We start from the raw sequence: 27,972 nt of genomic DNA, 5'->3' as shown, positions 1-27,972 counted from the left end.
GTCTGTGTGTGCAGAGAAATGAAGGCATTCAAAGCTGAAACACTCCTGGGTCAGTACAGGGTTTATTGGTCACACCTGCTCAGAAGGCCCCTTCCAAACAGGGCCACTCCAGACGCACCAGGCAGGAAAGAGCTACAAGCTCTGGGTCTCACTTTCAGGTCCCCCTCCCGGGACACCAGCAGCCAACCCTGGGGCTCCCGGGCTGGCGAGAGTGTGAGGCGGGCCACCATGCCATGAAGAACCTTGAAGGTTTTAGGCGCCAGACACCTGGGCGCAGACCCGAGGAAGAGATGCCCTTCCTTCAGGTAAGCGTTGTTACTGGACAAAAAGGGGTGCTACCTTACTAGAGAAAGAGCTGAGGCCCAGGACACTTGTTTTCCTCTGAAGATGCTCGCCAGGAGTGCTCTGTGCCCTCAGCCATGGGCAAGAGGAGACGGGGTGCCCAGCTCCAGGAGCCTGGTGGGTTGGCGGCACCCGTCTGCAGGGGGGGGCAGGATGCAGCTTACTTAGGGGCAGCTGGGAGGCTGCCAAGGGCAGGAGGCCTGCCTCCTGATGGCCTTCTTCAGGACAGAGCTGCGCATGGTGGGGTGAGGCAGAGAGCCCTCTGCCCCCGAGGGAGAAGAAGCCAGTATGGGCCTGAGTCAGGAGGAAACTACAGGAACAGTGACCCGAGACACCAGGGAGGCCCCGGACTGAAGAGGAGTCCTTTCCTGTGTCTGTGTTTCCCCACTGAGAGGTTGCAGTGTCAGGGTGCGCCAATTTTCCTTTACACCAAACTTAAACCCACTGCTGGTTGAGCTGATTCCAACTCATCGCAACATCACCGGGCAGATGAGAGCTGCCCAGAGGGCCTCCGTCTCTAAGGGAGCAGGCTGCCTCGGCCCTCTCCTTTGGAGGGGCTGCTGGGTGGGAACTACTGGCCGTCTGGTTAGCTGCTAACTGCTTCCCCATGGCACCTGGCCTGGCTGCAGGGTCGGGCACTTTACCAGTTATTAAGCTCATGAGAGGCTTCCATACTGGAAATCCGACACTTCCCTAGGCTCCTCAAGTACACTTCCAACTATTTGGGCTCATCCTTGGCACCCCTGAACCTCATGGGCACACCAGGCACAGTGGCTAGAACAACGGCCAGCGGTCTGGCAGCTTCTTACCCGCCTGTACGTAGCCGTGCAATGCTTTCACCTCACCCCAAACGCCCGGGGTTTCCCCGGTTTAGGCGGAGTTTAGACATGCCTGCTTTCCCAACACTGGGGAGGAACACCATGACATGGGCGTGCGTGTGGGAGGGGGCTTGAGGGTCAAGACATAGGGAGAAGGACCGAGGCGGTATGCAGTTCCTAGAAGTCGGTGGGATTCCAGCATCCATCCAACTGGAAGTGGCTGGCACAGGAGCTGTACGCGTCATCCACGGTGTTCGGGGCAGGCAACAGAGGGTCCTCGCCCATCAAGATTTCTTCAATCTTGATAGCATCGTTTCTGAAAACTGGGGGAACCAGGGGAAACCTTGCTGACTCTCCAGCAAGGAGTCAGCAACCCCGCAGGGGAAGTGAAGGAGGATGGCGGTGTCCCTGGATGGGGCCCACAGAAGCTTCCAGGGGGTAGGGGAGCAGAGGATTGTGCATTTCCTTTTCAAAGGGTTCACCAGCGAGCGAGCCTCCCTCCAATGAAGAGCCTGAGCACAGTCCTTTCTGGATGTGCGTGCGGAGGGGCTGAAAAGGGATGGGTCCCCTCTGCCCTAGGTCCATCTCCTCACTTACTTTTCATTCTCTCCGTGTCCAGGTGTATCAGATCGGGCGGCAACTCTGGCTCTGCCATTTGCTCTAGCCCCAGTGTGGGTGCCGCGGGCGCTCTTTGTGGTACCATGAGTGGTGGCAGTGTGGGCTCCAGGAGAGGCTCCAGCAGCGCGGGCTCTATCGCCGGCCCCAGATGCAGTCCTGCATCCAGCATTGACCCCAACTCCACGCTGACCTCGGGGTCTGGCCCTGGTGGCAGGCCTGGGTCTAAGGGTTCCTGTACGAGCTCCAGGGCTGGCTGCAGCTCGTCCATCTGTCTGGATAGGCAAAGACGGGGAAAGGGCAGGGCTCAGAAGGCGAGGTGTGGCAAGGAATAGGAGAGCAGGAGGAAGAGTTCGGAGTCCGTGGAGCAGGCAGCGTGAGAGCTTAGGCGTGAGGTTTGCTGTTAGAATCCTATCAACTACTAGCTGGGTGACCTCAAGCAAGTTACCAAATTTCATTGAGGCTCAGACGGAAACAATGCTACTTAATAATACTTGAGAGGCAGAGCAGGGTTGTGAAAAGCTGGGCTTTGGAGTCTGACAGACCAGGGTCATGTATTGACCATCTAACCAGATGCTCAGGCCAGATTCAGAAGGATGTGGAACAAGGCATAGCCTTGCTGATGTCATATGGTTCTTGGCTCAAAGCAGAGACTGCAAAAGACATCTGAGTGTGTGGACCATAGTAAATTATGGATAACCTTGAAGAGCATGGGCATTCGAGAACACTTCATTGTGCTCGTGAGGCAGCTGGGCAAACAGAACAAGGGAATGCTGCAGGGTTGAAATCAGGAAAGTCAGGAAAGGTGGAGTCAGGGTTGTACCCTCTCACCACACTTGTTCAATCTCCATGTTGGACAAACCATCAGGAAGCTGCATGATACGAAGACTGTGACCTCAGACCTGGAGGGAGGCTTGTTAACAACCTGCAGTGTGCAGATGACCCACTGTGCTGGCTGAAATGGAGCATGAGAAGCACCTGTGCATGCAGATTAAGGGCTGCAGCCTTCAGGATGGATGACAACTCAGTGTAAAGACCCACCTGCTCACCACTGGGCGGACCCACCGGGAGCGTCGTAAGAGACGGAGAAACGCTAGGGCCTGTCCAAGATGTTCTTTTGCTTGGGCCCACAAACTACTCATGGACACAGCAGTCAAGAGATCCCGAGTAGTGCTGCAGGAGGGAAATCTGGGGCGCAGGACCTCGTTCGAGCCCTGAAGAGCAAGGACGTTACTCTGAGGATGAAGGTCGCCTGACCCTAGAAGTGGTACTTTCGATGGCCTCGTGTGCATGGGAAAGCTGGGGGAATCGCTGTGTTAGAATTCCAGTGCTGGAGAAGACCAGGGCACTGCTCAAAGGACAAGCAAGTGTGTGTTGGAAGAAGTACGACCAGGCTCCTTCGTGGAAAGGATGGCGAGACTTTGTGTGGAGAGAGCAGTCCCTGGAGGACATCATGTTTGGTCACGTGGATGGGCGGTGAAGGGGAGGCAGGTCCTCCAGGAGGAGGATGGACACTGTGGCTGCCGTCCTGGGTTCAGAGGAACCATCACGAGGACGGGGCAGGGCCGGGCAGTGTTTCGTTCCGTTGTGCACAGAGTCGCTGTGGGTCGGAACTGCCTTGATGGTGCCTAACAACCACCACTGCCCTCTACACCTCAGGGTCCTCAGCCGAAAGCAGAAAGAACCATGTCAATGGTCCAGGATGGCTGTGCTGATCTGCTTCCTGGGAAACGACTTTTGGTCTGAGCGTGTCTGGCACCTAGTAAACTTTCAGTAGATGTGGTAGTTGTTCTACTGAGCATCACTGCCTCTTCCGAGAGGCTGTCATAAAACAAAACAAATGAAAACAAATGTTTTAAAAACAACCACGACTGTGGGCAGCATCCGGCAGGTGCTCATTTTCATCAGTGGAGCCAAGGTCAGGAGGGAAGCAGGGAAACACGAGGAAGGAGAGCGACTGGAGGGAAGAGGAGAGGGCCGGGACGTGGGGGGTGTGGAGAGAGGGCCGGGGGAGTGGAACGGAGTCAAAAAGGATGAGGAACGACGGGTGAGGAGGTCACATCTCACCTGCTGGAGACCACGATGAGCTTGTGTCTCAAGTATCTCCTCTGCTCCTGGAGATTAACTGTGGAGGGCAAATACGGAAGGCAGAGGGAGTCAGCAGGCTGAGCATAGTCCCAGGCCCAAGAAATGAGTATAGACAGTCCTGGAAATCACGCCTCTGTAACTAGGAGGGCTGCTGGGAAAACAAACCCTCAACTTTTCTGTGTGCTGGTTCTCCATCTTTGCAAAAGGAGTGGGTTTGTGGACGCCCCAGGATTCACGCAAGGAAGCAGTGCCTCATTCCAGGATTCCCACCTTTCTCCCGGTAGTAGCGCCCAAAAGCCACGTCCCGGGGGATGGTGGGGAGGCTGGTGGGGTAGAGGAAGCGCAGCGGGTTCTCGGGCACGTTCTCCTCCACGAGCAGCTGGTAGTGGCGGATGATCTCTGTGAGCGGGAGGGACTGCAGCATCTCTTTGGTGTAGGGCTGCACGGAGTAGATCACTGCCTTCTCTGGAAAAGGGCACAGGGGCAGCGAGATGACGAGGCCGGCCGGCCGGGACTGGCAGCTCCCCTCCCTGGTTCCCAACCAAAAACCTGCCGAGGGAGGGGTTCAAGACAGGGTCAGCGAAGCCCAGGGCAGGCAGAAGGACCAGAGGTGAGCCAGGAAGAAGGCAGAGGCTGGGGGAACCGAGGGCAGGGCTGACCGTCTTCCTGGTGCTCCACCCAGGAGCAGGTAATGCCCCCTTCCGTGGTTTCACTGAAGCGTAGCAGGAAGGTACCAGAGAGCATCTTCTTCAGCAGCTTGCGCTCCTGGCTCCGGCTCACAAAACCCATGATGAAGCTGAGCACAGAGAACATGTGTGAGGCCTGCCCCTCCCTCCCCCCTGCAAGGGGGGAACATGCCAGGCTGTGGCTGGTTCTGCCACTTATGCATTGTCCCACCTTGGCCAAGCCATGTAACTTTTCTTTTTTTTAAATCATTTTATTGGAGGCTCTTACAACTCTTATCACAATCCATCAATCCATCCATTGGGTCATCATATCTGTTGCCATCATCATTCTCAAAACATGTGCTTTCTACTTGAGCCCTTGGCATCAGCTCCTCAGTTTTTCCTCTCCCTCCACACTCCCCCCTCCCTCATGAACCCTTGGTAATTTATAAATTATTATTATTTTGTCATATCTTACACTGTCCAACATTTCTCTGCACCCACTTTTTCTGTTGCCCATCCCCCAGGGAGGAGGTTATACATAGATCCTTATAATTGGTTCCCTCTTTCCACCCACCCTCCCTCCCTCCACCCCCCTGGTATCGACCATGTCACTTTTCAATGAAGAGGGAGGATTCCGTGTGGTTAAGAGCACCACCCTGTGCATGTCTATCTATGGGCTAATTCTACCCAGATCTGCAGGCAGTGTTGCTGAGTCTGAGTTTGAAGCCAACTGTGCTCCTTGGGTAAATTCTTGATTTCTTCACTTGAATGTGAGGGCGAGGAGCCTATAGAGATTAAATGAGAAACCACCCCTTCCCCCAAGTAGGGGTGGACAAAAACTGGCTCCGCTTCCTGCCCTGGATGATTACATATGAGGGGGTGTGACTTTGTCCCAGGTTCCTCTCTCTGGTTTGCCACATGGGAGTCTTCCCTGGGCCAGAAAGGGTGCTAGGAGAACCAGGGAGGGTTGACCATGGCCTCACCCTTCGTTCCAGAGATCCTTCAAGTGGTCATGTACCAGGTCCAGAATTTTGTCCAGCCAAGTCCAAAAGGGCAGCTTTCCAGGGGGGCTTTCTCTCTAAAGGTGGAAGAGCAAGACAGGAAGAGAGATGGAATTGCCCTTGGGGTAAGGAGAAGGAATTGGTGGGGGGTTCAGAATTGGAGCTGAAGGATGAATCCACCTGCAGGGAGTTACCTTAATGAAGTTAGCCCAAGACAGCTCACTCTTCGAGTCAGACGTCTGCCCTGTGGAACAAGTAGCCACAGAGGGTTCTGGTCACAGGCAGAGGCCAGGCTAGGCGGCCTGAAGGGCTGGGCAGACGGGCTGGGGAAAGGCTGAGCACAAACGAAGTCCGTACCAAACAGCTTGTCCTTCAGCATTTTCAGCTGTTCTTTGTTGAGCGCGCGGCCGATGTAGGAGGCAAACTGCCAGCTGAGAGCAGGGCCCAGCAAGGCCCAGTGGGCCTTCGGGGGGTTGGAGAAGAACTGCTGGTCCTGCAGGGTAGAGCAAGAACAGGATGGCTCAGATGCAGCCCCCACTGCCCCCACCAACCTTCACCCTCTTTCTCCCTCCCTTCCCTTGGGGGGTGGTCTCTTCCCCATCTCCTACCTGGGGGTTTATGCTCAGCAGGTTGAACCAGAGAACGGAGGCCCAGGCAATGGAGAGTTGGTTCATGTTAGAAATCACCACCACAGGGAGGGTGTCCGTCTGGGGAGAGGATGGAAGTCACTGGGAGGGCAGGGAAGCTGGTGTTTCTAGCTGCAGACATTGTGTGTGGGGGAGGATGGGAGGGAGGAGTGATGACGCCCCACCCCGAGCGAGGCTTCTGCTTATTCCTATCTTGTGCCTTTTCCCACATCGGCATCGTCTCTCTTTGCCTCCAGTTCCACTCACTTTCAGCTCCTGCTTCAGACCCTGGTAGGTGTACTTGACCGTGAAACTGATGATATGCAGTTCCTCCGTCACACTAAGCGGGCCCTGGGGCAGCCAAGAAGACAGTGAGCCCAGGGCCCTTTAGCAAGGCTCCCCTGCAAGCTTCTGTCCATCCAGAACTCACCTTGTTGCTGCCTTTTCCTGAACCGGTGGAACGCTGCTCTGCCAGGGTCTGTGCGTGGAGAGGGAGGAGAGCCAATGCCCAAGAGGGCCTCCAGGTGCCCTGGAAGCCCTGTTTTGCCCCCAGAACCACCCAAGGCCTAGACACTTTTCACAGGCACCTCTGTCCCACTGGAGATGAAGCTCAGTCTAAGCTTCCGAAGCTTCTTACCAAGAACCTGAATTCCCAAATTAAGCCCTGCCTCTGCCCCTTCTCGGGGGTCAAAGTTTTCTGGTTTGAAGTCAGAATGTTGAACTTCCGGAAGCTGCCAAAAGGAAGAAGAGATGTGGAGGGCAAGAGCAGAGTTAAATGACAGACCCAGCAGGCGAAGCCCGAGTCTCGCTACCTTTCAGACCTCCACTCCCCACGCGAACCCCGATCCACCACAGCTGGGGCAGCTCGTGTGGTACCCCGTGGCTAACCGCATCCTGGCCAGGTACCTACCCTGGTATTTGAGGAGGATTCCTGGGGGGAAAAAAGAAAACACAGGAAAAATACTGTAATTGAAAAACAATGCATTAAGAATAACAGATTAATGATATTAATAATTGAGAAACAATAGTGTCCATGTCAGGAGTTGGGTCTTTGGGAGTAACAGATGTGGGTGCAGGCCTAGCGCTGTGGCCTTGTGCAGGAGATGTCGCCTCTCTGCGTGGGTCCTCTGTTTGCCTGGTGCTCTGAGAGTGCCTGAATGCACAGGTTTGTTGTGACAGGGAAATTAGGACTGGACACGCTGCATGCCACCAAGTTAAGTGTCTCACAAGAGGGGCCCCGGGGTAGGAATGAAAGGGGCCCCACTCTGCATAGTGGGGACTTCCCCAGCCCCACCGCCCACAGGCGGACCATCACTTGGTCCCACTCTCCCCCGGCCCTGAGCTACCTGTCGATGCAGACTTCCACAGTCAGCAACTCGGTGCCTTCCTGCAGCCTCACCAGCAGCCTGCACAGAGAGGGGCGAGGGGGGCGGCTCAATCTTCTAGAGTCAGGTGTTTGAAAGAGAGAAGGAGATTCGAGGAGGTAGGGGACAGAGGAGCAAAGGCTGGAGAAATGGTCTAGAGTAGAAAACCCTGTGAAGGCAGAAAACGCACAGTGCCCTGGGGTGGGGCGGGGGTGGGGTGGAGAAAAGCAGGACTGGGTTTGGGAATGCTGACCTTGTTTGGACGCTGAACTTGTTCCCAGTCTTGAGGATAAGGGGTCGATGGGGCGTTTGGGGCATGCACGGCTGGATCTCTACCACGAAGGCACTGGGGCGAGAGGTGTGAGGACGCACAGCTCATCATCTCACCAATGGCCCTGCGCGGCCCTCCCCGCTGTCCCGCCCTAGGCCTCCCTGACTGCAGACCTTTGGAGCAGGCGCTGTAGCAGCTCAGTGACCTGAGCTTCCCGCAAGCACACCCCTTTGGCCAGAAGGTCCTTGGGGTAGTTAACCTCCAGGCTCATCCCTTTCAGCCCCTTCAATTGCTGCCACAAGTGGAACAACAGCTTTGCTCCGTCGGTGAACCTGGGGGAGAGAGGCCAAACAAGAGGGGCTTAATGGGCTTCCTGGGCCTGATCCAGGTGCCAAGGGCTCTCCTTCAGCCCAGTGGAGAGCCAGGAACGGAGGGGCAGATGAACGATGACGCAGCATGATTCAACAGCCAACAAGTCAAGCCGTTTTTAAAATGGATAACAGGTACAGGATTAAAATCCTAGCCAATTTTGTATGATTGATTGCTCTGTACTCTTTAGGAGCCTGGTCACACTGGGGGTGAGATGTGGGGGCCGCTCACTGGGGGCCCATCAGCTGCCCACTAGCAGAAAGAATAGACTATCTGCTCCCATAGATTCAGTCTCTGCACAACCACTATGGAAAGAAAGACAGCGCTACCTCAAACAACTGGATAGAAATGCCGTACCATCCAACAATAATATATGTACATACCCTACAGCAGTGGTCCTCAACCTTCCTCCTGCTGCGACCCTGTCATACAGTTCCTCGTGTGGTGGTGATCCCAACCATAAAATATATTTCGTTGCTACTTCATAACTGTCATTTTGAACTATCATGTAAATATCTGATAGGCAGGATGTATTTTCCTTGTTACAAATTGAACATAATTAAAGCATAGTGATGAATCACAAAAACAGTATGTAATTCTATATTGTGAAATATATATTGCTAATGACAAATGAAATTTTGTCTTGAAGCATGGTATAGCATGGAGAAGAGTCTTAATATAGCAACATTAAAGCACATTGCGACATTTTGCAGCAGTATGCGTAAAAAGCCAACGTCAGTGGGAAGGTTGAGAGAGCTTCTTTCTCACCAGACCAGAAATTCTCAGGGCGGTCTTTGCAAGAGCACAACAAATATCTTCCACAAGTCTACTTCTGTATTTAGACTTGATAACCAACACGCTGGAAAACCTGTTTCACAAAGATATGTTGTTGGCAATGGAAGAAGGAGGTCTCCGACAGATCAGGATATGACTGCAAACACTTGATCCAGAATTTTGTAACTGGCATTGTCAAGAAATCAGTTCTGCATTGCTGCTAACAAGTTCAATGAACTCCTCTTGTGCTGTCTCAGGAACATCTTCCACTCTGACTGTGAATGGGCTTCTGGAAAGTGCAAATGGGGTGTCAGGGAGATTTGGGCAGTATGGTGAAATATCATCTACAAGCACGTGCAAGTGCTCTTTCACATAAATTATCATTGTAATCCTTTTTTCCGGTTCAATCTCATATTCCTCAAAGAAAGCAGATAAAGTAGGCAACAAATACATTTTATTTTTATCAAAAAATTTTTTTTTGCCAAAGCTGAAGTTTCATTTGGAATGGTCGGATTTTTTTCAGACAAATGGGGGCATGTTGCATTTGGTCCTTGCAGTGATACATTTAACTCATTCAAGATGGCAAAGATGGCAACCAAGTAAGCTATTTTCTGCACTTCACTTGTATCGCTGAAAAGTGCTTTGAACTGCAGCTTGCTTTCTGATTAAAAAACATTTTTTGAGTTCATCCCGAAGCTCAAAAACACATTTTATACTTTTCCTCTTGACAACCATCTCACTTCAGTGTGAAATAGCAGCGCATCATTCAGTGCATCCAACTCATTGCACAGTTGCGTAAACAGTTGATTGTTTAAAGTGCTCACCTTTACAAATTTGACAGAACGTAGGACGTTTTTAATTATTTCTGGTAACTCTTGTGGCAGTGTCTTCATTGCTAATATTTACCCATGAATCATACAGTGAGTTCCAATGACTTTTGGTGACTCGTTCAGTACCAAAAGTTGAAATTAAGACTGACATCCTAGCATAGCTGGAGCACCATCTGTGCAAACACCACAAATCTTTTCCCAAGAGATCTTATGCTCTTTCAGAAATGAACCAACTGTGTCAAACACATCACATGCAGTAGTTGTTGTTTCAAGAGGTTTGCAAAAAAGAAACTCACCTTTAAAGTCGCCATTAATGTACCTCACGTAAACCAGTAACTGGGAACAGTTTGTAACATCTGTAGATTCATCAAGCTGGATGCTAACTATTGGAAGTGGAGCAGATTTAATTTCAAGGATATCAGCAGACATGTCATCTATTCTATGGACAGTGCCGTTAGATAAGGAAATTACACTCAATTTCGTAACAAATTCATCTTCGATCACAACTGGAGCAATGTCTTTGGCTGCTGGCAACAGTAAATCCTCAGGGATGGTGTGAGGTTTCTTAGCTCTGGCGACTCTGAGTGCCACCAAATATGAAGCTTCAATGGCTGCTACGTTTTGCTTGTGGTACTTGTCACCAGTGTCAAGCCTGGCTTTTTTGAGTCCATCAGCGCTGCTTCTAAAATAGTTGGTAACCTTGCTGGCAAAGCTCAGATGCTTGCATTATAGATTTGGCTGATAGAACTTCACAACAAATAACACATTGCGTTTTCTCAATTTCTGCTGTAATTATTGAGGTAAAACCATACTGTAAAAAAAATCCTCAGTCTGGGGAGCAAATGTTTTGAGAATGATGAGGGCAACAAATGTACAAATGTGCTTGACACAATGGATGGATGTATGGATTGTGATAAAAGTTGTATGAGCCCCCAATAAAATGATTTTTTAAAAATCCTTACTGTAAGATATGACAAATAATAATTTATAAATTTTCAGGGATTCCTGAGGGAGTGGGGAATGGGGAAGGAGGGGAAAAATGAGCTGATACCAGGGGCTCGAGTGGAAGGCAAATGTTTTGAGGATGATGGCAACAAATGTACAAATGTGCTTGACACAGTGGATAGATGTATGGATTATGATGAGTTGTACGAGCCCCCAATAAAATGTTAAAAAAAATCCTCACTATATTTTCTTTTTTAATGTTCTCTAACAATCCACTGTCAAGGGATGGTTTGCTAATTAAAATAATATATAACAATAGCTTTAATAATACAAAAGATGATACATAGCATAGTTCAGTCAATACAGTTCATTAGAGTTTCCTATGATTTACCATTCTGGGTTGGTTTTTTTTTTTTACACATACCTGTTACTATCACAAGGGGTCAGCTAAATATAAAAAGACCGATCAGCATCCAGATTAAGTTCCCATGGTACAGAGATATAGATATATTTTTTGCAGTAGTTGATGATTTTACAGTACATGATTTTACATTTACCCAGTAATTATAATTCAAGTGTCGTTTTACCCCCCCAATACTGCTGCTTTCAACACAGTAGCTGCTTTTAACAGAGTAGCTGCTTTCAATACAGCAGTTGCTTCCTACACAGTTGCTGCTCTCTACACACGTGTGACTGGTTCACATAAGTACATTATGGCACAACTCTGTCACATACACCTGTATTTGTAATGTAAGGGGTGTATGTGATGGGATTGACACGATGATGTTATCACATCAGGTACTCGTATGTGGTGTATCTGCATGTGAGCGGAGCCGCGTGACCCACAGGTTGAGAACCATTGCCCTCAAGAGAAGCAAGCGCCACCACACTGTAAACACATGCGCTCCCCACGTTCACTGCAGCTTGGTCACAATCGCAAGGAGCGGGAGCCAGCCCAAATGCCCACAGGTGGAAGAATGGGTAAACAAACCTTGGTGTGGGAGAACGGATCACAATGATCGATGTTTAACACCCCCTCCCGCCCCCCAAAGGGACGGACAACAGAAACGTGGGTGAAGGGAGACAGCAGATGGTGTAAAATATGAACACAAAAATAATTTATAAATTATCAAGGGTTCACGAAGGTGGGAAGGGTGGGGAGGGAGGGGAAAAACTAGGAACTGATACCAAGGGCTCGAGTAGAAAGAAAATGTTTTGGAAATTATAATGGCAACATGTGTACATGCTCTGCTTGATACAATTGATGTATGGATTGTTATAAGAGCTGTAAGAGCCCCCAATGAGATGATTTAGAAAAAGGAACTTTGGTATGTGTCCACAACAGGATACTATGCGTCATGAAAGAACAAGGATGAAACCACCACGCCCCTCACAACATGGATGGACCTGAAGACCATCATGCTGCGTGAAGCCAGTCAATCACAGTAGAACCAACAGTGGATGAGATCGCTACTGTACGTACAAAACACACGGCAGACTTGCATACCAACGGGAGCAGACTGAGGAGGTTCCCAAGGGAGGGAGAGTGGATGGGCAGAGGAAGCAACGGACTAGAGGGTTGACAGATAAGATCAACAAGGAGGAGAAGATGAATTCGGGGAGTGAGAACAGATAGAATAGGGGGTTGTCGATGAGTGATTTCAACAGTTGAATCTAGAGTTTATGGTGTGAAAGGTAAACCCCCCTACCTGATTCACAATAAAAAATTCATTTATCTTTTTAAAAAAAAGTCTCACAATCCCTACACAGGTTTACTATGAGTGAGAATCCACTTGATGGCAGTAGGGAATGTACTAGTGAATCCATGTGCTCCACCCGTATTACTGCATCTCATTCTCACGACAATTCTTGGAGGTTATTGTTGGGCAGTTCCTAGCTCTCCCATGTACAACAGAACCAATGACGCGACATACCACCCAGTCCTCCCAATTGTTATGCTTGAGCCCATTGTTGCAGCCACTGTGTTTATGCATCTCCTTGACGATCTTCCTCTTTTTCATTGACTCTCTATTTTGTCAGTGTAGTGATATTTTCCAGGGCCTAGTCTCTCCTGCTACAAGGTCAAAGTACACTTTGACACAAAGTCACTTCCTCACTTCTGAGGGGCATGCTGCTGCACTCCTTTCCAGACTGGCCACCATCGTACTTTCCTTGCCTCTCGCCAGCACCACAGTCCGACGCACCAATCCTCTGTGATCTTCCTTCGTCTCTGATCAGCTTTCACAGCCACAGGAGACGACTGGAAATACTACAGCTTGCGTCGGGCGTACCTGGGCCCTCAAAGTGACAGCGGGCCCTCAAAGTGACAGCTTTCCACTTTCACACTTTAAGGAACTTACTTGCAGCAGACTTGCCCAATGCAATTCCCAGTTTGATTTCTTGACTGCTACTTCCGTGAGCGATGACTGGGGAGGCAATCCTATGAGGTAGACAAAAAACCACACTCCCTGCCAGCCAGTCCATTCGGACTCACGGCGACCCCACAGGACAGCCTACAACTGCCTTTATGGGTTTCCAAGATACAAATCTTTACCTCCTCCTACAGCAGAGGGGCTGCTGACATGTAACCCACTATGTCTCCAGGGATTCCTAATCCTATGAAATAGCTACTTTTTTATCCTTATGTGACAGATGACAAGAGAGGTATCACCAACTGACTTGCTAAGAGTCACTTAACTACTAAGAGACAAAGCCCACATTCTGAACCCAGATAGCCTGGTTGCAGAGTCCCTGCGTCCAACCATGGCATCTTTCTGTCTGTATAATGCAACATTATAATAGGCACTGTGGGGGTAGGGAGGACTCAAACACTACGTGTAAGGAGACACACTGAAAACAACTTTTCTAAGAGATGGCTTGAAACCATTTTTCCAAAGCTTCAAAAAGATGTCCATATCAAAAAGTGCTTATATTTTGCTGCATTCTGTTTCTAAGAAGTGAGGATAAGTCAAACAGTGTTGCTACTAGAGTCCCAGTTCACACATGCATGAGTGTATTCCAAACAAAACATGTTTAAACGCGTTTCTGCAGCCAGGAGCTGGCAGCAGGCCAACTCTCGTGGGAATCTACTTGTCTTCACCTCAGCGGGGATGCTTTCAAAAAGGCCCATGGGAAACAGTGCCTTCGGAGGGGATTGGCTGGACCCGTTCAATTCAAGGTGAAGAAATCAGCTCAAAAGGTTATGGTGGTTGTTTTTGGGGATCCCAACGGTGTAATCTTGCTAGATTTTCGTGAAGGACAGCCCAAATGCCCACCAGTGAAGAATGCTTAAAGAAATGATGCTACATACACACAGGGGAGTAGTATGCATCCCTGAAAGACAGCGATGAAAGCATGAAACACCGCATGGCATGGATGGACCTGGAACCATTGTGCTGAGTGAAGTTAGTCAATCACGACAGGGCAAATGGTGTATGAGTGCACTCCTGTAAGGACAGACCCCAACAGTAAGGCAAGTCAGTGCATCTGCTCCCAGGGCACATAATCTTCCACCTCCCAATCCAGTCTCCCAAGCAATGAGGTAGAGAGCCTGCCTCGTGCATATGCACCATATAGCACTCCCCACCCCACCCTCGTATATGTACACCTTAAGAACAACTTTGACGGAGGAGACCCCACCTCAGACGGGGGCAGTTTTCCAAGCCGGGGAGAGGGAGAAGTGCATTGAGTTGGTGACAGACAACAGTGTGATAAGGTTACTCCAAATTAACAGACAGTCCTACAAGGTCAGCGAACCTTACTGGAAATTCAAGTCAAGATGAGGGGTGGGAGCTACGTGTGTCTCAGAGAAGGAGATTACACTTCTTTCTGTTGGTGGGTGAATCAGGTGACACAACTTACCATCAGGAAAAAAACAGTAACAATACTTATATGGACCCAAGGGAAATATATGCCCAGTATTATGTTCCTAAGTGGAGACTTCTGACCTAGTTTCTATCTAGCCTTTTGTAAGCCAGGCCTTGTGCTATAGGATACTGGGGTTTTAGACTGTCCTTCTGAGATGCACAGCATCCTTCATAGGCCATACAGAACTCAATATGGATACCCCACTGAAAAAACTGGGCTTTACCTGAAACTCACCTGTGGCAGATTTAAGGAAATGACACAGTTCCTTGGACTTGAGGCTGAAATGTCCAAGTGTGAGAAGAAGCAGGTGACTGCTACCCCAAAGTGTAGCAGTCTTGGAATTTGTAGTTGCTAGACTTCAGTTCAGATCTCTTGATTTATGGGCGTCCAATGAATGGCAGCTCAGGACTATCATCTACTTACTATTTTAATGCCCTCCTTGCTTTCTTAGCACATATATGAGTCTGGGAGGCAAGGTTCTGTCTCTGTGAAGGACACTGCTGCAAGTTTAGCCCTATCGCTAACCTCACTGTTTGTGTAAACAGTGTCCAGTCACTTAGAGTTTGATTTTTGTTTTGTTTTGTTTTGTTTTGAGTTTGATTTATATAACTCAAGTATTCATGTACTGTGGTCTGAAAAGTCGGCCTATATATAGGTGTAATTGCTTTTTCTCAGAAGTTTTAAATTCTATAGCAATGCCTAAATTAATGATGCTATCAATAGAATCATTTTATGCCTCAGGGGGTGATGTTCAATGTTCTCTATCACAAAATATTTCTAAAACAGAAAATAGTTTTTAAAAAAGTGAACCAAAAACATATATAAAGCATAGATAAATGTAAGGATTTGGGCTCACACTTGATTCTAGCCCTGATCTAAGAACAATTAATTATTTCTTATGACATGGCCCTATATGATACTCACCTTCATGAAGCGGTCACTGATAATTGACTCCCCCAAACCCTTGATAATTGATAAACTAGTATACATTGACTGAGGTCTCCCTTCACCCACTTTTCCTGTTGTCCATCCCCTGGCAAGGGGTTTTATATAGATCACTGTGATCAGTTCCCGCTGTCTCCCCACACCTGCCCCTTACCCTTCCGGTATCACTACTCTCAATATCAGTTCTGAGGGGTTTATCTGTCCTGCATTCCCTGTGTTTCCAGCTCTTATCTGTACCCGTGTACATCCTCTGGTCTAGCCAGATTTGTAAGGTAGAACTGGGGTCATGATAATGGGGTGGGGTAGGCGGAAGCATTAAAGAACTAGAGGAAAGTTGTATGTTTCATCGATGCTATACTGCACCCTGACGGGCTTGTCTCATCTCTTCCTTGTGACCCTTTTGTAAGGGAATGTTCAACTGTCTAGAGATGCGCTTTGAGTCTCCATTCCACACTTCCCCTCATTCACATTTATTCTAGGTCTTTGTTGCTGGATACCTGATCCCATCAACACCTTATGATCACACAGGCTGGCGTGCTTCTTCCATGTGGGCTTTGTTACTTCTCAGTTAGATGGCCACTTATTTACTCACATGTGCTTTTAAATTCACAATTGTAATGGTTTTTTTTGCTTAAATTATGATGAATTTTCTCATAGGAAAATATTTAGAAGAATACTTTTTTTTTTCAGTTGCTCAAAGACAGTTTCCCCAAGTCACAATAAAACTAACATAAGATAGTTTATTGGGGGAAATGGCAAGAAATTGAAGAAAACCTAAATGTCCAAACACAGGAGTTCTTAGTTTTATATAGCTGCTAAAAAGAACATGGGGAACGTTATGAAATGCTTTAAGTGAAAAACAAAACATAGATTTCCAAGTGGTATAAAAGTAAAATATAATTTTTGGTAATATTACAGTAACTATATCTTGAGAAATAAGATAATAGGGTTTTTTAGAAATATATATTCACTGTAGTACAAAACAAAAACAAGCAGAAACTCCCAGATGGTTAAAAAAGGAAAGAGAAACCAAACTGTGAGTTAACTTCTCTTTCACAAAGTGGGCTCTGGGCTCCTGGGGGGCGAGGAAGAAGCTGCAGAGTCCAGCAGCAGTCAGGGCCGTGGGGCTGTCGTTCTGAGAAGCAGAGACTGATGAGAGCAACGCTCTCTGAGCGGATCCTGACTGTCACTGAGTGCAGGCCAATTCACACCCTAAGCTCAGACAGGGTAGAACTGTTGCTGTCGGTTTCGATCCTGTGACCGTTTATGGGAGTAGAAAGACTGTCTTTCTCCCTCAGAGAGGCTGGTGGTTTCAAACTGCTGACCTTACAAACCGCAGCCCAACTCATAACCACTATGTGCCAGGGCTCCTTGATGGATACAGAACATGACAATTTACAAAGCCTAGGGCAGTGGCCGCCCTGGAGCGAGCCTGGGGTAGGAGGGACCTCTTACCATTTCTCCAGCTCCTCTAACGTGTGTTTCGGGCGTGGGCCGCCAATGCAAGCTTGTCGCTGCTGGTCCTTCCATTCCTTCAACTTGGGCAGCAGCAGATCCACCAGCGTGGTGAGCCGGCCCAGCAGGGTTTTGGAGTCATCCAGCACCTCCTGGGGAGAGAGACGTGAGCGCTGAGCACTTCTCACCCTCTTCCTTGCCTACCCACTAGGGTGAGCAGACAGAGGAACCAAGGCGAAAAGGCCAGGGCTCCGGGACCCTCATTTCCTCCCGTGCCCCACTCCCCATGCCCTGTCCCTGGCCTCCTACCTTCCTCCTCTTGTCCACTTCATTGATCGTTTCCTGTAGAATCTGCTTCTGTTTGTTGTGATGGGGGTTCGAAGAGGATGTCTTCACTGGATGGGAGAAAGCAGGAGTCAAACCAGTGCTTGGACCCAGGCCTGGGGTCCCTCCCCTTCCTGACTGGGCCCTTGTCCAACTCAGTCAGTCAGGCCAGGGGCGCGGGGAGTGGGGGATGGGGGGGGATTTGGAGGGAGAAGGAGGAGAAACCAAGCAAAGCACAGGCACTTCTAGGGTTGGAGCAGATGCCCACTAAATCCACTAAGGTGGTTTCTATGCCTCTCCTCCAGTCGTCACTACTGGTACCCTCACATACCCTGGCACTTTTATTATTTGCATGGCAGCTCTCGACTGTCGCCAGCAAATTTCCAGGACCTCTTCCCTTCCCTTCTCTTCTCTTCCACCCTTGGCCTCCCAGCAGGTACCTATCTTTTATCCCCACTCCTCCATGTGCTGCCTACCCAAGCTCTGGATGTTGTACCGGAAGCAGAAGACGTCCTGCTGGTCTTTAAGTTGGTTGATGGACTTCACCAGCTTCTGCAAAAGGGAAGGGACCCAGGTGAGGCTGTTTCTGTGGGAGGGAATGGGGTCGAGCCCTCCTCACCCCATCTCTTTCCTCTCTACCAACCTCCATCATAGTCCTTAACTCCAGGATCCGGGATCCAATCTCATGCTGCTGACTCTCCACAGGTGGGCTGAGGACTGGCTCTCTTTGGTCCTGAAATAAGGGGCTCTGAGTACATTTTGGAGCCACGGGTTGGCACAAAAGGCTTAGTACTCTATTACGAACCAAAAGCTTGCAAACCCACCCAAAGATGCCTTGGAGACCTGGCATTCTGTTTCCAAAAGGCTCTATGGAGTACGGTTCTACTCTGTGCATGTGTGCCACTGCGAGTCAGAGCAAGTCAGAACTGACTCCTCCACAGCTGGGCTTATGTCGCTGCCGTTTGTGTGGTTTAGTACATTCTAGCTCTGACTTTTCATCCCTGAGATCAAGGCCTATGTGGGAAACAGAATGATTTCTCCCAAGTCGCCTCCCCCAAATATATGTTAGACTTAGGACACGGCTTGCAGTTAATGGTAAATGATTGTCAAGTTACCTCCCTGAAGGCAGTCAGTTGCCAGACTACTTTCTGGGCCCACCACAGGTGGAGCCCACTCCCTGCTGACAATGGGGTATTTCTCCCTAAAGGCTTGGGACCATTAGTCAGGTCCCTGTAGGTAGGGTTTATACCCTACTGATAATGGTTTCCATGGAGAGCCAGAGAACAGGTCAAACCTGCTCAATGACATCCAAAGTTAGGCCATCATGAATCTAGGATCCGCCCTTCTTGTCACATGTGTACCCCAATCCCTCCTCTTCCTATTGCGTGTATGTCCCTAGATTGGCCCCCTCTCGTGCTCTATTACCTATAGTACGACCCCTTTCTGTGACAAATGTCTTTACCTGTAATTAGTGGGCTTGCATGCTCCACAAAGATATATAAATCTTGTGTTTGGGCCAGGTCCGAACTAGGCAGCCCTGTCTGGACTAAGCTGAAGCAGGTCCAGGCCTTGCACATCCTTCCCTGTACATCCCGAAGGTCAGCAGCAGAGGGCGCCAGATAAGATAACCAATGAAACCAGATGGTGCTCGGAGTCAACAAGCAATTCTCGGAGTGTCCAGGCCCCATGTGCTAATTGCCATAATGCCATACATAATGCCATACATTCCTCACCACCCCTTTAAAAACCTGAGCCCCCAGCTGCTGAGCAGACTTCCCTGACCTGTTGGCCTAGGTCAGGGAACCTTGTCTGGGAGCTCCCCCACCCCCTAATAAAGCTATCTGTTTCTGCTCTCCCTTGTCCTGTCAGTTATGTCTGTCTTCCTCCCTGTACCTCAGTTTCCCCTTTACACCTTGGTTAGCAATAAAGATTCCCCTTGGCCTCTCTCCCCTCTTCCTATCCTCTCTCCCCTATTCCCTTTCCCTTGTCCTTTCCCTCCCAATCTCTCCTGCCCTCCAGTTTCCCTTCTTCATGTGGATCACCAAGTGGGGCTGAGGTGAGCATACTACCATGAAATGTGTCTGACTCCATTTTTCAATCTCTTCTATCTCTCATGCTCTCTATGACTTTATTATAATCTGTACATATCTCAACCGTACAACTGCGCCTATCAAACCCCGATTAGTTGTGGGGGGCTGGCCTTTCCTCCACGGGCCTAAAATTCCATGATGGGATGCGGTGAACCCTCTTCAGAGACACATTCCCCTCAGACTTCCCATGTCTCTTTCTGCCCAGGAACGCCCTAGGTGACCACCAAATTTTCCTCACCGACTGAGCCTTCTGAGCCCAGGTCAGAATTCTTTTTTCTTCCAGAAGGAGATTAAAGATCAGTTCAGCCAATTGGGCAGGGCCATTGGAATATGCCTGAAGGAGGGAAAGGAACAGGATCCAATGACTCCCAATGACCCACCACCTCGGAGTCTCCCACCAGCGTCCCCTACATATTTCTCCCTCCTTCAGAGTATCTAGACCTTTCCTCTTTCACCAGTGGGCCCCTGGACCCTGGTTCCCCGCCCCACTCCCATAGGGTCACCTTTCTTTCTGCCACTGGCTGCAATCCAAACTCTGCCCCCTCCTCTCAGATCAACCCCCCTCCCTTTGGCCCTCCAGTTTCTGTTCCATATTTCAGCCCTTATACCACTATCCTGAGATCCCACTCCCGCCTGAGCTTTTAAAACACCTGAATGTCCCGGGCAAGTTTCCGCAGGTTGTGCTGCAGCAGCAGGAGCTCGGGGTCGTGTCTGTAGGGGCTATATTCACAGCTGAGGTGGTCCAAGAAGTGGAAGAAGAGCATCTTAGCCTTGGAGTCATCACTGCTCTGGACAGCCTCCTGCCTGGGGACCAGCAAGGGTCAATGTTAATGTCCCAGCAAAGGGTGCTGCTGTCCTGACGCCGCCCAACCCCTTCCTGCCTTCGGTGTCTCCAGGGTCCTGGGGTTCCAAAGAAAGAAACTACCTTTCCCCCCCAACTCCCAATTGCCTGAAGGCCTCACCAGTTCTGATCTTCAATCCAGGCGGCCAAGTGCTGTCGAATGTCCATTGGCAGGAGGCTATCTGAGTACAGCTGGTGAAGCTTCTCCAAAAAGGGGCTGTTGAGATTCTGCAGCATCTCCCATTGGGCCATTTGGATCTGCGGATACATAGTCCCAATTGGGAAATTGGATGGACTAAATCATAGGTTCCTAAACTTTGGCCTACTGCCTCCTTTTCATGAAAAAAAAAAATCACTCTGAACCTCACTGACAATTAAAAACGTTTGTATGAAACAAACAAATAAACACGTTTGTATGATAGCCCATAATCCTGGATAAAGGGTAGGAATTTGTTTTTGCAGTATGCACCACCACCACCACCACCTCTGGATTGTTCCAGCCCTGATACTCCTGAGGGCTGGGTATCATCCACTTTGGGAAATATTGGATTAAATCATCCGTCTTGTGATTCTTTGCTAATGTAAAAAGTGTTAATTACATGTACAGCCACTGCATAAATCAATATGGTGCGACCTAAAATCACTGGACTCGAAATCCTAACTAATCCAGCAATAGTGCCTCGACTGGGTCTACACGGAAAAATGTAAGAGCCCAACACAAGTGACGTATGTACTCCCATGTCCATCGCCACACTGTTCACAACAGCAAGATGTTGGAAACAGCCCAAATGTTCATCAGCAGAGGACTGGGTAGAGAAACTTTGGTGCATACACACACAGTAACATACTATCCATCTTGGAAAAACAGTGATGAAACCATAAAGTTTCTTGTGACCTGGACAGACCTGGAGAACATGATGCTGACTGAAGTCAGTCAATCACAAAAGGGCAAATATTGACTGAGGCCACACTGCTGTTGTGTTGGTTCTGACGCAAGTGACCCTAAGTGGCACAGAAATACCACCCAGTCCTGCACCGTCCTCACAACTGTTCTTATGCTTGAGCCCCTTGTTGCTGCCCCGGCAGCCATTATTTGTGAAAACAGTGCCCAGTCACTGATGAGTTTACTCTGTACAATAATTCATGTATTACAGTCTGAAGCCAGCCTACATATGTACAATTTTGTCTTGTCTTCTCAACAGTGTTTGAAATCCTGTATCATTGGCTAAATTACTAAGTTAATCAGTAGAATCACCTTATATCCCAGGAGGATATTTGATAAAGTTCTCTAACATAACATGATAATGATATCCTGTAAGTGAAGTAGAGACACGTAGAAGCCATAAACACATGCGTGACTTTGGGGCTCACACTTAATTCTAGCCCCAATCTAAGTACTATGAGTGGCTCCTCTACTCGTTGCTCAACCTCATGAAGAGCTCACTCTCGTCACTAAGATATGGGGGTCATAGCAAAGTGTGGTGAAGAAACCAGATGGTGCCTGGCTGTCAGAAAAGATAAGTGTCTGAGTGTAAGATATGACAAAATAATAATAATTCATAAATTGTCAAGGGTTCATGAGGGAGGGGGAAGCAGGGAGGGAGGGGAAAAGTGAGGAGCTGATACCAAGGGCTCAAGTAGAAAGCAAATGTTTTGACAATGATGAAGGCAACAAATATACAAAATGTGCTTGGCATACAATGGATGGATGTATGGATTGTGATAAGAGTTGTACGAACCCCCAATAAAATGATTAAATAATAATAACAAAGTAAGTGTCTGGGGTCTTGTGTTGGACAGGGTTCTCTAGAGAGACAAACCAGAGTGCTAGTAATTATATATAAATATATTTATAAAGATAGATATATAATACAAGAAATGAACCGTTAAATTATATACAGATAGATGATACAAGAAATTAACAGTTAAGTTATAAAGCAGTGAGACACTAGCAGTCCTTTAAGGCTTGAGAGCTGCCAGTTGCCAGTCCCTTTTCTATAGAGAGAGCTGGGCTATATATATCCAGGCAGCAAACAGCAAGGTAGGTCCCCAACTGTCATCAACTGTCAGTCCCCAGCTCCAGAGACGAACATTTCAATCGTGTGGGCTTAAAGGGACCTTGACTTACAGCAACACAGTCCACAGGCTAGGCATCCCACAGGTAGTGTAGCCTTTAAATCGAGGCAAAGAACAAGCAAGGCGAGGCTCACCGAGCCACTTATCCCTCTGCCCTTCAGTCAATCCTACTTGTGTTTATCGGCCAGATGGCACAATAAACTATTGCAGGTCTTAATGGCTAATCTTCAAACAAGCAGTCATTTAAGTAAAGCATCAACAGAGACCACATGGAAGAAGCACACCAGCCATGGATTTTATAGAAATCAAATCCAGATCCCAAGGAGGGAATGCTGCCAGAGTTTACATTGCTTTTACAGGTTACAGGTGAAGGTGAAAGTTCAAAACCCATTGGCAGGGTTGTCTCCAGTGAACACACCTCCAACCAGCGTCCAGTTCTGAGTAACCGTGCTCTCAGAACCAGAGCGCTGTCAAGTTGATGATGGCAGATGGATTTAGGCTATCATTTGCCCTCCCTTTTGATCCATTTTGAAGTTGTTTCAGTTTTTAACATTTTCTGCTTTATTTTTGATTGAGGTTTTCTAGGTTTTGTCTAGTCATTGTTGTTGGCTTTTGTCTACTTCTTGTTGGTGTTTTGTATGACTTTCTGTATATGAAGTCCAGGATAGGTAGATCTATAGAGACATTAAGCAACTGGATTGATAGTTGTCTAGGGGTTTGGGAGACAAATGGGGAGCCAACAACAAACACGAAAAGAAAATATTCTGAGGGAACTGATTGCAGTGATTTATATATAACCCTCTACGTGGGGGACGGACAACAGAAGCATGGGTGAAGGGAGACATTGGTCAGTGTAAGACATGAAAAAATAATAATTTATAAATTATCAAGGGTGAGGGAAGGAGGGAGGGAGGGAGGGGGGGAGAGGGAGAGGAAAAAATACCAAGGGCTCAAGTACAAAATGTTTTGAAAATGATGATGGTAACAAATGTACAAATGTGCTCAACACAAGGATGCATGTATATATTATAAGAGCTGTATGAGCCCCCAATATAATGATTAAATAAAAACAAAAGTGGAATAAACATTAATTTTGTACATTCAAAAAAAGAATTACGAAATTATGATGAAGAATGTCCAAATCTTCTTAATAAGATTGAATGACTAAAATGTATTATATGTAAGTATATGCCAATAAAACTATTTTTTTAAAAAGGGTATTGTTGAGATAGTGATGTTTTGTTATGCAAATTTCACTACAAATTGACTTTACCTACTTGGCATTGACTTGACTGCAGGGAGCTGGGTTTTGGGAGACATGAATATGCTTTTCCTTGCCAAAAAGAAAGCCAGGAAAACTTGAAGGTCCATATTGACCCCACCCCAAATTTTGGCCCCTCCCTCCTCTCCAGAAGTAACCACTATTATACTTTGGAGTTTATATTAAACTCTTCCAGTTTAATCGCTCCAATGTGTATGTTAATTTGGTTGAATGGTAACTGTCAAACACATACCAAATTAGTCAGGAGTCGAAATCGATTCAATGGCTTCACGTTTGAGGGAGTGAGTACAAGCTCAAAATCACTGCCATCCAATCGATGCCAGTGCATAAGACGCTATAGATCAGGGGGGACTTCCTTGGTGACTTTTTAAGACAACTCTTTATGTGTGTATGTGTGTGAATTATTTATTAACAGACAAGCTTGACAGTCCTTATTTCTTCTTGGAGCACTAATGGTTCCACCATGGCAGCCAGTGGCCTTGCTGCTGGTCTCAAACTTGAAGACCCCAGAAGCGACACACCTCTCTGTGGGGCCAGAACTTTCTTGTCGTTCCAGACCTTCATGGAGCTTGCTATCCAGACCGTTGGCCAGGAGCTGGCTGTTTGCCACCCTTCACATCTGTCTGTCTCTTCAAGAACCAGTCTGCAAGAACCTTGTGCTGCCCTGGATTCTGCATGATGGTCATGACCCACTCAACCTCGACTCTGGGGAGGTCAGTGTCTGCTCTCCTCCACACCACATGCGCTTATCTTCACCGCGTACCTGTAGCGGCAGTGATGGCAAAAGGCTATTTTCCGTCGCCCAAAGATGCTAGTATGGAGTACTCACAACATGGCTGGAACTTCTCTGGGCTTCCAGGGGAAGTAAAGACTCACTCTTTCCTAGATATAAGGCCAGTTTTTCTCCCTCCGGAGGGCTGGTAGTTTCAAACTGCTCATCCTACCATGATCACCTATAGATCCATGATCTAATTCCACATCCATTAATGACATGCCCATCATTCTAATTTCACCTATCACTCTCCTCCCGCATCCAGTTAATCCTTCATTTGTGTATGCTTGTGTGTGTGCGTGTTTTAATGATGAAGGACTTAAAGATAAGTGTTGGTCTTAATTTTTATTATAGCATAATCTTGGTTGACGCATAGCTTTTTAGGGGCTATAGGTTCCTTGGATATAAGGTTCAAGTCCACCCTGTAAACAGCCCTCCATGTAGGAAGGAGTTTCCTTTTAGAAGATGTCTACCTACTATGCAAAGTGTGACTGGCTCTATTCTAATGCACCTTCAGGCCCTTGCTCCCTGTCTTGATCTGAACATCATTCTCAATCAAATCACGTGGAAATTTTAGAAATACTTTATTAAAAATTGTGATAAATTGTAAGCTTGATTATGGCGGATGGGACTATACCTGGTCAGTTGACCTTGGCCCGTCCTGATTTGCACTGGGTTTAAAGATCTCTCGTTTGTTCCATGACAGAAATTTTCTCTCTGGATTATTTGAATATTGCTAGTGGTCTTTTCTTTCTTCCTCTTTATTTTTATTATATTTTTAAAAAATTTATTTTGCTTGTTTGTTTTGGTTTGATTTTTCATAGTTTCTGTTATGTTTTCCAGTTTAAGAAACACAGAGGGAGCAAATGCAGAGATAATAACTGATGCAACGGTCTATCTAGGGTGGGGAGTGAGAATGTGGGGAACTAGGGTGCAGATAATGAAAGCAGGAGGGGAAGCAGCACTAGAAGCGATTGTGATGTACACACAACTCTCTTAAAAGTGATTTAACTTCCATCATTATGTATGATAGATTAATTTTATATCAATAAAATGATTAGGAAAAATAATGTTCTCAAAAAAACAAATACTGCGGGGGGTGGGGAGGGAGAGGAAAAATGAGGAACTGATACCAAGGACTCAAGTAGAAAGCAAATGTTTTGAGAATGATGATGGCAATAAATGTATAAATGTGCTTGACACAATGGATGGATGGATTGTGATGAGTTGTATAAGCCCCAATAAAATGATTTAAAACAAAAACAAATACTGTGATAAATATCTGTATCTGTATACCACAATATTCACTAGCTCAACATTGTTCACATGTACAACTCAGTGAGCACTATCTACATCTGTTACCAAAATTTCCATCTCCACTAGCAGATACTCAACCACTGCCATCAAGTAGATTCCAACCCTATTTCTGAGGCTGTAAATCTTTATGGGAGTGGACAGCTTCTTCTTTCTCCCGAGGAATGGTTGGTAGATTTGAACTACCAACCCTGAGGTTAGCAGTCCAACAGTGCCAAAAGGGCTCCTTAACAGATACCCACTGCCTGATCAATAATGGTTCCTCCTTTTCCTTCTCCCTCCCATCCCTGGTAACCATTAACAAAGGTTGGTCTGTCTACTTACCTATTCGCTATTTCAAATAAGCAAGGCTCATACAATATTTGTCCTTTTGTAGCTGACTTACTTCATTTCAGTGTAATGCTTTCAATCTAAAAATACTATGACCTCTGCGCACCTCTGTTCATTTTGTGAAGAACCCTGATATTTCACTCAAAACTGGTTTTTGTCTATCACCAAGCACCTTGGGCCCAGCATCTTCCCTTCCCACCCTTCCAAGTCCACTGACATCTGATGTCTGTTTGGGGAGTTAACATGTATTCTTGTTGCAGCCTCAACACAACAGAGTAACACAAAATCAGGAACCTCTGCGGTCTAAAAAGTCCCATGCTTTTATTACAAAGCAAAGCAAAATGTTTGCAATGGTTAAGATTCCATTCTACCACTGGGAAGTACGAACCAGGAAGGGCAGGGCTGGGGCTGGGGGTTGGGGATGGTGGGGCGCTGGCAGGCAGGGGGAGACTCCTCCTTTTTGCAATTTATTTATGAGACTCCTATTTTTTCTTTGATTTTTTTTCTTTTTAAAATCATTTTATTGGGGGCTTGTACAACTCTTATCACAACCCATCCATCCATCCATTGTGTCAAACACATGTGTACACTCGTTGCCATCATCATTTTCAAAACATTTTCTTTCTACTTGAGCCCATGGTATTAGCTCCTCATTTTTTCACCACCCTCCCTACCCCCCGGCCCAGAGACTCCTATTTTTAACTTGAACGTTCTTAGTAGTGCTTGGATTAAAAAAACAAAGTTGATTGTGGTAAGAAATATGAGCATATAATTAAAAATTGCTATTTTAACTCCCTCCAAGTGTACAATTCAATAACGTGTCACATTCGCCACATGCTTGGTGACATCGATAAGAATGGTGGGTTTGCCATTATGTGTTGAAATGATTGGCAGACAGGCGATCATTGTCCTACTCTAATTTGGGGTGTGTTTGACAATTATCATTAAACCTAGAAGCCTCACATGCTGGAGCTAGTAAATGGTACTCTTATGGCAGAATTTACACCAAATGTACCTGCACTGCTGTTCAGAAAAAAAACTCATGAGGTTTCAGTTCTCCAGGAAGTGATCAGCTGAAAATCAAGGAGGAAAACAGCCAGCAGACGCTTAAGATTTAAATATGAAAGACCTGGTCTCCCCCAATGGCCAAAAACATTGTGAGGTGAGGGGCTGCACCCCTCATTTTCCTCCAGTCTCTTCTCCCAGGCACACACTTGCACTAAAAAAAAAACGATTCTGACTCAGGGTGGTGACCCTGCAGGGGAGGGTAGAGCTGACCGCCCCCCCCCCACCGTCCCCGTGGGTCTCCACAGACTGCAAATCTTCACTGGAAGAGAAAGCCTTTCTCCAGAGGTGCGGCTGCTGCTCTCGAACTGCGGACCTCGGGGTTCCTAGTCCAGTTTGTAAGCACGATACCACCACGGCTCGCGCTCGCCCTTCTGTGTTTTACACTTTTTATGTAACAGGGAGAAATCGCATCGGAGGCGGTACATGGATGTGTTTGGTATGCGCTGGCTGCGACACGCAGCTTCTGCCCGAGGGCCGGCTTCTGGGGCTCCGAGGCTGCCGAGGAATTTGGGGAAGGAGGCACTAGGCCGGCCGAGGGGGGCAGACGAAGGCAGGGCAGACCACCCCGACTCCACACCGGGGGGCGAAAGGGACCCCTCCAGGTGGTTACCCTCACGACCTGTCTCCCTTCGCCGGAGGAACCCGAGCCCCCACGCCCGCGCGCCCTCTCAGAGCGAGTACCTGTTGGGTCGCAGGCCCCGCTCCCTCCGGCGGCTTACGGACGCGGCTTCCAGTGCCCAAGTCGAGTTTGCCACCCGCACCCCGCGCCCCGCCCTAGGCCTCGGACCGCCCCGCGGGCCTGCCCTCCCGAGCCGGCCTCCGAGAGCCAGTGACGCGGCAGGCGCCCCGCCCGGGACGCCGCTCCCGCGAGCCGGTGCTCCGCTCCGCGAAGCTGCG

The 27,972-nt window shown here is 47.9% G+C and overlaps 1 protein-coding gene across 1 annotated transcript; it reads right to left on the bottom strand.

The window, feature by feature from the left end:
* Positions 1 to 51: 51 nt before the first annotated feature.
* Positions 52 to 27,914, bottom strand: STAT2 (signal transducer and activator of transcription 2). The gene is made up of 24 exons (XM_075551467.1): positions 27,757 to 27,914; positions 20,355 to 20,491; positions 20,043 to 20,196; positions 19,631 to 19,726; positions 17,946 to 18,035; positions 17,779 to 17,854; positions 17,288 to 17,373; positions 16,979 to 17,130; positions 7,967 to 8,125; positions 7,776 to 7,868; positions 7,505 to 7,564; positions 7,069 to 7,089; positions 6,796 to 6,889; positions 6,589 to 6,636; positions 6,426 to 6,509; positions 6,141 to 6,239; positions 5,890 to 6,025; positions 5,727 to 5,776; positions 5,515 to 5,609; positions 4,523 to 4,659; positions 4,134 to 4,328; positions 3,843 to 3,900; positions 1,758 to 2,050; positions 52 to 1,483 (listed from the first exon to the last, which is right to left on the bottom strand). The coding sequence occupies exons 2-24, from the start codon at positions 20,483 to 20,485 to the stop codon at positions 1,338 to 1,340; spliced, it is 2,553 nt and encodes an 850-aa protein (XP_075407582.1). The 5' UTR covers positions 20,486 to 20,491; positions 27,757 to 27,914; the 3' UTR covers positions 52 to 1,337.
* Between the last annotated feature and the right edge of the window lie 58 nt (positions 27,915 to 27,972).

The sequence above is a fragment of the Tenrec ecaudatus genome, chromosome 6 (genome assembly GCF_050624435.1).
Source record: "Tenrec ecaudatus isolate mTenEca1 chromosome 6, mTenEca1.hap1, whole genome shotgun sequence".
NCBI classification, from domain to species: domain Eukaryota; kingdom Metazoa; phylum Chordata; class Mammalia; order Afrosoricida; family Tenrecidae; genus Tenrec; species Tenrec ecaudatus.
Note: the sequence above shows the minus strand (reverse complement) of the source record. Positions and strands in the feature narration are given on the sequence as shown.